The 11,558-nt window shown below is 42.9% G+C and overlaps 1 protein-coding gene across 1 annotated transcript in view; it reads right to left on the bottom strand.

The window, feature by feature from the left end:
• The window catches only part of ANTXR1 (ANTXR cell adhesion molecule 1), a 246,853-nt gene extending 240,528 nt beyond the window's left edge, over nt 1-6,325 (bottom strand). Inside the window, exon 1 of the mRNA XM_059079800.2 lies at nt 5,771-6,325. Coding sequence (XP_058935783.1) covers nt 5,771-5,922 — 152 coding nt within the window. The 5' untranslated portion in view covers nt 5,923-6,325. The remainder of the gene's footprint in view (nt 1-5,770) is intronic.
• Nucleotides 6,326-11,558: the final 5,233 nt, after the last annotated feature.

Here is an 11,558-nt window from a genome sequence, read left to right on the forward strand (position 1 = left end):
TGATTTAACAGCAGAGCAGTAGCTCCTCAATTAAGTAACCTTAACCGCCTTATATACCATCATTTCCTGAAACTCTGATGCAAGGGTTTTTAACTCCTGGAATCTACCCAGGCGTATTGCCATGTGCTTCTCATTACGTCCCAACTACCCAGGGCAGTGATGAGTGGAAAGAGCTGGGCTGAGAGTCAGGAGTAGACATCGTCCCAGCTCTGTCATTGTCTAATCCTAGGTCCTTCCGCAGGTCACTTAATCTGGTGGGTTGACAAAGATTGAACAGTTTTCTCATCTGTAAATTAAAGACAGTAGCACTTGCCCTATTTGTGAGATGGCATAAGTGCTGGGAGACTTTAGTTTCAACTCTAAAGATTTCTTTTGAAAGTTAATAGTTGGGAACCCAGAAGGTGGTGAGGTTCCCAGTCTAACGTTATAAAAATCTGTTTAATGACCATGTTCCTGGAGTATAACACATAGGAATGGTCCTACAGATCATCACCACATGGGACCATCCAATTGTGGATGCTGAGGTGGATCTGGGTGAATGGCAAGACAGGGTCCCCTTGTATGGGGAAAAGAGAAAGAGAAAATTGGTGTTGAACAAAAAGGAAGTCATGGGAGAAGGAGCTGGGGGCGTCTAATGGGGAAGCAACACACGGTGAGCCTGTAGAGGGCCTCTGCAGATGTACGGATTTATTAGGTGACAGGCTGTGGCTTTGGGAAGTCCTAGAAATCAACTTATTCAGGACTTACTGCCATCCTCCAGCCCACCACCTCCTCCACCCATCCCACCATTCTTTTTTTTTTTTTTTTTTTTGTGGTATGCGGGCCTCTCACTGTTGTGGCCTCTCCTGTTGCAGAGCATAGACTCCGGACGCGCAGGTCCAGCTGCCATGGCTCACGGGCCCAGCCGCTCCACGGCACGTGGGATCCCCCCGGACCGGGGCACGAACCCGTGTCCCCTGCATCGGCAGGCGGACTCCCAACCACTGCACCACCAGGGAAGCCCGCACCATTCTATTTTTGAAGTCTGTAGGGCACACATGAATACAGCCAGCACTTCCGCAGACTCACAATGGAGAATCCAGTTTTTCCATTTAGGTGGACTAATAGTTCTCCATAAAATAGACCAATGTGTGATACATAAATATCTAGTGTAATAACAGAAGAACCTTGCAAGAGGGGAAAGGTACATTCATGTCTGGGGGTTGGTCAACTGGTGCATTAATCTTAGAGGACCCCCTGGAAAACTTAAGAAGGCCAGCTGCTCCTTGACTGTTTTCCTCTGGACAGAGCCCTTCTAAATCTGACTTTTCAAATCCCTGATTGAATTCCCAGCAGTCTACTTTTCCTGACTGTAACCAGAAAAGCATGCTCGAATGAACATGAAATTCCATCATATAAAGCCTTGTGAAGCCCAGTCTGCCAGCCCCGTCGCCAAAGCCACTAATAATGCCCTATTGTGTTACTGTGGTAGTCTAGGTTATCATTATGAAGTCTTTGCTTCTGGTTGAGAAAACATGACGTTCCATTAAATGTATAATCTGGGTTTCTTCCAGGCCAGAGACACATCCTGCTTAAAGCTGAAATAAGCTGAGATTTAATGTCACAGAAAAGAAGAGAACCATTCGCTAGGAAAAAAGGGAGTTGAGGGGTTGGGAGAAGAATGGTGAATTCAGTGCCTGTGAGCAGTTGGTTTCAGCCTGTAGACAGTGTGTTGACGGCCAGAGGATCTTAGAAGCCCAAGGAAAAAACGCATCAGAATTCTTTCCCTTTGTACGCTGTGGCAGTTGGGTGCTGGACAGCACTGTTTGGGGAGGTTCTTTCTAGGACAGAAGACCATGTCTTTAGGGACCAGCCAGGGGACTGTTTGCTATCACTGCCTTTTGGTCCATCCCCCAGCTCTGGGCTCCACAATCCCATAAATTAGCCTGAATCGAGATGGCAAGCTGGAGGTACACACGCTTATCATAGCAAACTCTAGCAAGTTTCTCATTCAGCACAAAAATGTCCCTCTCTTCAAGCAATAGGACAAGCAAAGGAAGTCAGAGGAGTCCACCTCCATGTAAAGGTAGGTACTTGTAAAGGTCTCCCCACCATTTTTTTCCTGGAACATTTTTGGGTCCCCAACATACTCCCAAGGATCCTATGGTGCATTTAGAAATGTACTCCAGGATCAAACATGAAAGATGCAGCATCCTCTATCATCGTGAGGGGCTTGGAGCTCAGCAGGCTGGTTAGACAGCCTCCTCACACTTGAAGTGAGTTTTTAAAAACTCAGGATAGGACTTCCCTGGTGGTGCAGTGGTTAAGAACCCACCTGCCAATGCAGGGGACACGGGTTCAAGCCCTGGTCCAGGAAGATCCCACATGCCATGGAGCAACTAAGCCCATGCACCACAACTACTGAGCCAGTGCTCTAGAGCCTGTGAGTCACAACTACTGAGGCCCATGTGCCACAACTACTGAAGCCCGTGCACCTAGAAGCCAGTGCCCTGCAACAAGAGAAGCCACTGCAATGAGAAGCCTGCCCACCACAACCAAGAGTAGCCCCTGCTCTCAGCAACTAGAGAAAACCCGTGTGCAGCAGCAAAGACCCAATGCAGCCAAAAGTTAAATAAATGAATAAATAAATAAATTTTAAAAACTCAGGATAACTTATTTTGGTTGAATATAAAAGTAATATATGTTCATTGCAGAAAAATGTGAAGATTCAGAAAAGTGTAAAAAAAGAATTTAAAAATCCTACTTTCTACAGACAAATACTATTACATATTGGGTAAATTGAGACATATACGTGTGTGTTTATATTCCTAGAAAGGTAGAATCACAGTGTATAATGTCTGGTAACTGTATTTTCACCTAAGAGTATATTATGAGCATTAAGTATTTCTCCAAAAAATATCTCACAAGCATGCATAACATGTGTACTCAATATCATGCGTGTATCATGTCTTATTAAATCCTCTGTTGTTAGACATTTAGGTAATTTTCAGCTTTATTATCATGAACAGCATTGCCATGAACATACACATAGGCACTTCTTTCTGACTACCTTGGATTTTTCCTTTGATACATGTTGCCAAATTATCTTCTTGTCTGTGCTATCCAATACAGTAGCCACATGTGGCTATTTAAATTAAAAGTAATTAAACTTAAATAAAATAGAAAGTTCATTTCTTCAGTCCCACTAGGAACAATTCAGGTGTCAATAGCCACATAGGACTAGTGGCTACCATACTGGAAAGCACAGATAGAGAATATTCCATCAACACAGAAAGTTCTACTGGACAGCACAAGTCTAGAAAGACCAAACAAATTTATATTTTCGTTAGTAAGATATGACAATGGCCCTCCCTCCCACAAGTTGGACAATACTGAATATTATAATTCTTTAAAAATCTCTGCCAACTTAATAAAAATTACATCTTGTTTGATTTTTCCATTTATTTGATTACTAGGGAAGTTGAACTTTTTTGTTTATTGACTTTCATATTTTTTTGTGAATTATTTATATAGTAAGCCTGTTTTCTATTGGGATGATCTTTTTAAAACTGCTTATTACATATTAAGGTTACTCTACAGAGGTGAATTTATGTTGCAAAAGTTTTTGTAACTTGTTATCTTTTATTTATGGCATTTTAAATTTATAGACATGTAAGATTTTAATATATTTTAATCTTTTTGTAGTTTTCTTTATTGCTTCTACTCTGTTTTTAAAGCTCTAAATCTAAGATTACAGTAATACTCATCTACATTTTCTTCTAATTCCTTCAACACTTCATTTTTAAAATGAAATGTTTAACATTTAAATTTTCAAACCTCTTGGAATTTATTTTTGTGTGTGGGATAAGGTATAAATCTAAACATTTTCTTTCCCCATGTTACCAACCATTTGTTCAAAAACCATTTTTAAAAATAATGAATTCATTCTCCACTGATTTCAACTTCCACTAAATGGAAGTACATATCCTTGGATCTATTTCTAGATTTTCTATTATGTATGCCTATTCATTGGCCTTTACCATCCTGTTTTTTAATTAATTTGCCTCACAATACATTTTAATATTTGGAGGTATAAGTATTTCTTCATTATTCTTTTCCCAAAATGCTTTAGCTCTTATTACCTGTTTTTTTCTCTAAGATAAACCTAGAATCATTTTGCTAAATTCCTCTCACCACCAAAATAATTTTTTTCAGAACTCTGATTTTAAAGTTTAATTCATTTTATAAATTAATTTGGAAAGAGTTGAGATCTCTACAGTGTGGAGTTATTCCATTCAGAGACATGGTGATTCTGTCCATTTTTTCAAATCTGCCTGTACGTTCTTCTGAACTGGCTTTCTTTTCTTTCTTTTTTTCTTTTTTTTTTTTCTGTTTCCTTTCTTTTTAAAAGAACAATGATAGGCATCACTGACTGTTTTCAGACACAGTCTCTGAATCTGTGAGTTGGTGCTCCCAGCTGCTAGAAGTAACAAAAGACATTCCACTTCTTAGCATTGAAGTATATTTTCGGTATCCACCTTCTCATAAATCTCCAAGAAAGAGATCTCCCTTTTCATCCAAAGAATCTGGAGTTCAAAACAGCCTTTACGGAAAAAATCAAACTCCAGGGGCAACTGCAAAGCACATTTGGTGTCTAGCTGGCCAGCTTATTTTTGCAGGACTCTTTTTCCAACTAGCAAATACTTTCCAGTCTGTGAAATTAATCTCCCCACCACTGTAACAGCAAGCGCCCGTCCTGGCAGTGGGGAGCACACCAGTGTTAGCACGGATCTCCTCTGAGGGGCTTTTTTATTGTTAAAGCTGCTTTTTAGTAGATAGCATGAAACTTCCTTGAATGACTGTGGCTTGGCAAATCTAAGGGGGATTGGTCGGAGTTCAGCTCTCCCTTGAATAGTCCTGAAGCCTCATCCATTTTCACAAGGAAACCAGGGCTCCTGCACCTCCCTGGTAGCCCACCAGTCAAATCGCCAAGAACTTGAATTCGCCTACATCAGGGTTTCTCAAGCCGAGAGGGAGGAGGAATATACCCGCAGGGGACTTTTGGCAACTTCTAGAGACAGTTTTGCTTGTCACGGTGGAGGGACGGTGGAGGCAGCGCGGGTTGGGGGCAGGGGTGCAGGGGAGATTCTGGAGGGGGGTAGTACCGGCATCTAGTGGGTAGAGGCCAGGGATGCTCAACACCCTGCAAAGCACAGGACGTCCCCACGGCAAAGAACTCCCCAGCCTCAAACTCAATGGTGCCGAGGTGGAGAAATCCGCCTTATATTTTCACTAACTTCCCAGTCAGCCTACATTCTATCATTAGGAACAAAGGTAAAGCAATATGTAGGACAGAGTTTTTAAACAAGAGACGATTGACTTTTAAAAGCCCACGCCTCTTGCTTTACACGTGCCTGAAAGTTCTGCCTCTCGCTTTTTCTCACCAAGGTTTCTAAAGCAAATGGAAAGGGTTCACGGAAACGTAGTAGGTCAACAGCATCCTTACACTCCCATCCTCAGACTCACGCGCCTCGGTCAAGAGAAAGCAAGGCAGAAAAGAATTTGTCCCGAGAACAAGCAGGGACTCCTGCCCCGCCGGCTCGGGCAGCGGCGAGGGAGGGGGAGGCGCGCCCCGTCCACAAAGGCGCAGCGCTGGGGCCACCGCCGCCTCCCGCGGCCCCTCTTAGTCCCTGGAGATGCGTGCCTGTCCCAAAGCCACACTGCCAAGGAGCCTAGCACGGGGAGAAAGCATCACCAGCTTAAACTAGGGTGGAAAACTCAGGGCACTTACTTGTCCAAAATGAAGTACAGGTCAAATCCCCCGTAGCAGGCTGGACCCCCTTCCTCCCTGCGTCCCCCTTGCCCGGCGCAGATGAGCACAAAAGTGGCCAAAGAGAGACACTTGAAGCCAATGCCCAGGGCTTTCTGCTCCACGGTGGCCATGACCTGCAGCCCAGGGAGAGGGTAGGGTCCTCTCCTTCCCACGCTCCTCGAACTCGCCAGGACCCTCAAGGGCGCGCCATCCGAGGGGCTCTCCTCTCGGGCCTTTTATTCCCCCTCGCTCTCCCGAAACTCCCCGGAAGCAATTGTCTGGAGGAGTTCAAGGTTTTCCTTCTGGTTTCCGCTAAGATTCTGTTTCTAGGTTTCAGGTTTCAAGAAACCCAACGCTGTAGTCCGCTTTTTAAAAGGGGTTGTTTTTGACTCGGGCCGGGAGGCCGCTCCGGAGGCAGCGCTGAGGTTTTGCAATTGAAGCAGTTCCGTGCTGATGGTTCTTTGTCCCAGATTTTAAATATTATGGGGTGGGCTTTCAAATTGTTCTTGATTGGGGGAGTGCTTTGCCTTTTCTCCCTCCTCTCTACCCACCCCCCTTTCTTATTTTGATGCGGGAAGAAAGTTCAAAGGGTGCCACCTTGTGGCCAAGGACGGCAAAGCACTCTTCCGCGTTCAAGGGAGCGTGGGTGTGCCCGTTTTCTTCTTCCTTCCTTTTTCTCACGCATCTTCCCTTTCATTCTGCATTACCTCTTCCCCATTTCTACTTCTTTCTCACTCGCTAGCCTTTTTATCCTTGCCCTTTCCTTTCCTCTCCTACGTCCGCTAATAAGGTCACTGTAAACGTTTGATGAGAACTTACTGCAAGCACTATGGCTCCGACCCGAGGCTGGGACCTTTGCAAACAAGACACTGGGCAAATGAGCAGAGAAGAACGGGCCTTTGTGATCTGAATCATCCAAGTGACCTTACTATACACTTAGTGCAGATCATAAAAGAGACTGTTGGGATGCGGTCATGTGGCTGAAAGCAAAAACAGTCCCACACAGAAAGCTGTTCCTGCCTGGAACAGCTGAGTATGCTAGATTGCCTTCATCTCCAGATTTTAGAGATTCTATGATAAGTTCTTTTCAGCCTGTGAACTTTGACTTTTTTCACCCAATCTTTGATTTAGGAGAGAGGAAGTAAACAGCTTACAAGAGGGTGAACCTTCCAAGAAGTTTGGGACTGGCAGGGAAGCCCTGTACGAGCATTTCTGCAGTGAGGGATCCTCTTTAGAGTGGGCTCTGAGCCCCCGTTCCCAGCCAGAACTCAGTTTTAGCTTCATACGTCTTCCATTCTGGGAATCCTCAATACACACTCTTGCTCCATTTTTCAGGATTATTTCTCCAGACACTCATCTTCCCCTCTGCTTGAGAGTCTCTAAATTTTGGAGATTCATAATGCATTGCACTAGCCTGCCTCCCAAATGATCTCTAATATTCCTCATCTCCTGGTATTCACACTTCCCCTCCCACACTGAATGAGACTGATCTGTGTGTAATGAATAAGATACTGCAGAAATGATGGTGTGTGACTTCTGAGACTAGGTCATAAAAGACACTGGCATTTATCTTTTTGAATTAGAATTTTCTCCAGATGTATGCTCAGGAGTGTGATTGCTGGATCATATGGTAACTTTATTTTTAGTTTTTTAAGGAACCTCCATACTGTTCTCCATAGTGGCTACACCAATTTACATTCCCACCAACAGTGTAGGAGGGTTCCCTTTTCTCCACACCCTCTCCAGCATTTATTATTTGTAAGCTTTTTAATCATGGCCATTCTGACTAGTGTGAGGTGATACCTCATTGTAGTTTTGATTTGCATTTCTTTAATAGTTAGCGATGTTGAGCATTTTTTTCATGTGCCTGTTGGCCAGCTGTATGTCTTCTTTGGAGAAATGTCTATTTAGGTCTTCTGTGTATTTTTTGATTGGGTTATTTGTTTTACTGATATTGAGCTGTATGACCCCAATGTTCATAACAGCACTATTTACAATAGCCAAGACATGGAAGCAACCTCAAAGTCCATCGACAGATGAATGGATAAAGAAGATGTGTACAATGGAATATCACTGAGCCATAAAAAAGCATGAAATAATGTCATTTGCAGCAACATGGATAGACTTAGAGATTATCCTACTAAATGAGGTTAAGTCAGAGAAAGACAAATATCATATGTGGAATCTAAAATATATATGTGGGGCTTCCCTGGTGGCGCAGTGGTTGAGAATCCGCCTGCCGATGCAGGGGATACGGGTTCGTGCCCCGGTCCGGGAAGATCCCACATGCTGCGGAGCGGCTGGGCCGGTGAGCCATGGCCGCTGAGCCTGCGCATCCGGAGCCTGTGCCCCGCAACGGGAGAGGCCGCAACAGTGAGAGGCCCGCGTACCACAAAAAAAATAAATAAATAAATAAAATAAATAAATAAAATAAAATAAAATATATATGTGGAATCTAAAAAAATACAAATGAACTTATTTACAAAACAGAAACAGACTCACAGACATAGAAAACAAAATTATGGGTACCAAAGGGGAAAGTGTGTTTGGGGGGGGCGATAAATTAGGAGTTTGTGATTAATATACACTCTACTATATACAAAATAGGTAAACAACAAGGTCCTATTATAGCACAGGGAACTATATTCAATATCTTGCAATAAGCTATAAGGGGAAAGAATCTGAGAAAGAATAGATAGATAGATGGATAGATAGATAGATACGAATGACTTTGCTATAAACCTAAAACAATTACAACATTGTAAATCAACTATATTTCATAAATAAAAGAAAGATATTGTAGTTTCCTCCTTGCTCTCTTGGACCACTTTCTCTGGGGTGCCCAATGCCATGTCATGAGGTTGCTCAAGCAGCCCTATGGAGGAGTCCATGTAGTGAGAAACTGAGATCCCCTGCTGACAACCAGCATCAATCTGCCTGCCATGTGAGTGGCCCTTCTTGGAGGTGGATCCTCCAGCCCCAGTCAAGCCTTCAGATGATAGGAGTCCTGGTCAACAGCTTGACTGCAACCATATGAGAAACTCCAAACCAGAACCACTCAGCCAACCCAATCCCAGATTCCTGTCCCACAGAAATTATGAGATAATGAATGTGTATTTGTGTTTTAAGCCTCTAATTTTGAGGGCAGCTTGTTATGCAATAATAGACAACTAATAAATGCCCATTACCATGTTAAAATTTTCAGGCTATCTTTAGGTGAGAAAAATGTCTAACCATATTTCCCAGGCTTACTTGACCAGGAAACTGTTCTTTTTAAAAAATACCTACTAACAACTACTCTCAGAAAAAATAATTTGGGGGAGATTAAAATACTCTAACTTGTCCAAGTCTTCTTTTCTCATACCCTTTCCCTCCCCAAAGGATTGAAAACCCATCCTGGTCTCATTGCAGCTCTATAATGAGAATGAAGGTGAGGAAAATCTAAAGATATTAAGTGGGTAGATGAAAGCAGAAAAACCAGGGGAAACTGATTAGGAGAGGAAAGGAATACAAGATAGAAAAACATAACGAAGGGACTTCCCTGGCAGTCCAGTGGTTGGGACTTCACCTTCCAGTGCAGGGGATGCGGGTTTGATCCCTGGTCAGGGAGCTAAGATCCCATATGCTTTGTGGCCAAAAAACCAAAACGTAAAACAGAGGCAATATTGTAACAAAATCAATAAAGACTTTTAAAATGGTCCACATCAAAAAAAATATTTTTTTTTAAAAAAGGACAGAAAAAGAAAAACATAATGGAGAGAACATTTGTGGGTGACAGGATTGGCAAAGAATAGGAAAGGGCTTGAACTGGAAAGGGATTTGGGGGAAGATTAGGAATGTCTTCTCTCATCCTCATGCTCTAGGGACCTCTTTGGTCCTTTAGAATTTGGTTGACAGAGTAATGTATTTAGACGTTTATAGTTTAGAAAGTTAGGGTGGCAGGGGATCAGAAGAGTCCTGATAGAACTCTTCAAAGTTAGAGACACCATTATTAAAGATAGGTGAGGGAATTCTCAGGGAGGAAGGAAATTCAGTATGAAACAAAGTTATGGAAAAGGGGAGAGAGTGGAAGCTTCTCCCCTGGGACAAAGATGATGCTTTAGAAGACAGAAAGGTAGTTAGAGGGATTCAGATGCTTGAATGCCCAAGTTACCTCTGCCTTTCTTTCAGTATTCTAGATAGAGGTCTGTTAATATATGTTGACCATTTCTAGATCTTAAAAGTGACTCTACCCTTCTCTCTCTCTCTCTCTCTCTCTCTCTCTCTCTCTCTCTCTCTCTCTCTCTCTCTCACCCAGAGAAATCCATTCCAGGTGCACCTTCCAATTAGAGTGTTTTGTGCTAGCCTCACTCACTATGGAGAGATGTCCTCCAAATATGCCCATGAAGTGAACTTGATATTGAGCTATGGAGATATGATTATTCTCAGAGAATGTTGAAGTAGAACAAAGGTGTCCAGAGTCTATAACAGGATAAATGAAGTTCCTGGTATGATACCACTATGCTGGCTCAACAGGTCCACAAGAGGAGACATGTTCAGGTTCTTCAAATTGGCAATATTTTCCTTTGGTTGTGAGGATGTAACAGACTTATAATTAGTGCATGTAGGGAAATGGAGAGGTGGATCAGTCACTTGAGGTTGGAGGAGAACTTGGGAAGATTATCCAATGGGTTCCTGTTAGCATGTCCCAGATTAATTTCACAGCTCAGAGATGTTCAAGTATCAATATTCCTTTATGCAAAGGTTATCATCATCTCGAGGGAATGCTCAATGCTCTGATTGGACTGAGGTTGTCCGGGATTCTGATCTTTTCCAAGGACTCCTGTTTCCTGGAGGAGATTGACTAGCCTTCCCAAGTTCCATAGAGAAAGCCATATTGGGTTTGGAAGGAATTCCTCTGCCTCTCAAACTCAAGTCAGTGGAAGAAAAATATAAATGATGCCTGGGCTATGGATAGACATTTCTGGGGTTGAAGAAACACAAGGGCAAATTAACCATGCACATGGAATGTCTGAGTGATAATCTGGAAGTCAAGCAGAGAAGAGCTTCTTGAATGAAGAAGCATCAACAGTGCCACATTCTGTGGAAGTCAAGAGCATAAACCCGGAGAAAACCCCACTGGCTTGACATGTGTCATCTTGTCACCAAGGAGCATGCCAGTGGAGCAGTGCATGTGGGGACATTAGACTGCACTGGGTTGCTAGGAAGGGGAAACTTCTATTTCAAGAAGAGAGAGGGGATAGGGGGTTAACTTGTGAATGTTTGCATGTTTTATGACACCAAGAAGGATCCCAAGATATTTAAGAATACCAAGAATTTTAAGTTCACTGCCTTCCAAAAGATTGGAGAGTTTGCCTTACCACACAGACCATCTTAAGGCTTTAGCCCTGCACTCGAATCACTGTTCTACTGAATTTGCCAGTCTTTGTTCTTTGAGACAGAAATTGTTAAATATGACCTTCCCGTCTACCAGCCTCCAGTGACTCACTCTCCCTTATTTGTCCCCCACTCTCCAACACATTTGACTGAGCCGCTTTTGTCAAGCTCTCAAAAACAAAGTTTGCTATCCTGCTCACATTGCCATCTAATCTTCTAAGAATCCCGCTGGACACCAAAGGACCATTTGTCTAGTTTCTTGGCAAAGGTTTTGGAAGATGTTCCAGATAACAGAGACTACTCAAGAAAATTTGGCAAATTTTTTCTTTAGCAAAATTTGTCCACAATGTGGACAGATCTGACACTCTCTGCCAAATTTTGTGTCAATCAA

Source organism: Kogia breviceps, chromosome 11 (assembly GCF_026419965.1).
Source record: "Kogia breviceps isolate mKogBre1 chromosome 11, mKogBre1 haplotype 1, whole genome shotgun sequence".
In the NCBI taxonomy this organism is placed as follows: domain Eukaryota; kingdom Metazoa; phylum Chordata; class Mammalia; order Artiodactyla; family Physeteridae; genus Kogia; species Kogia breviceps.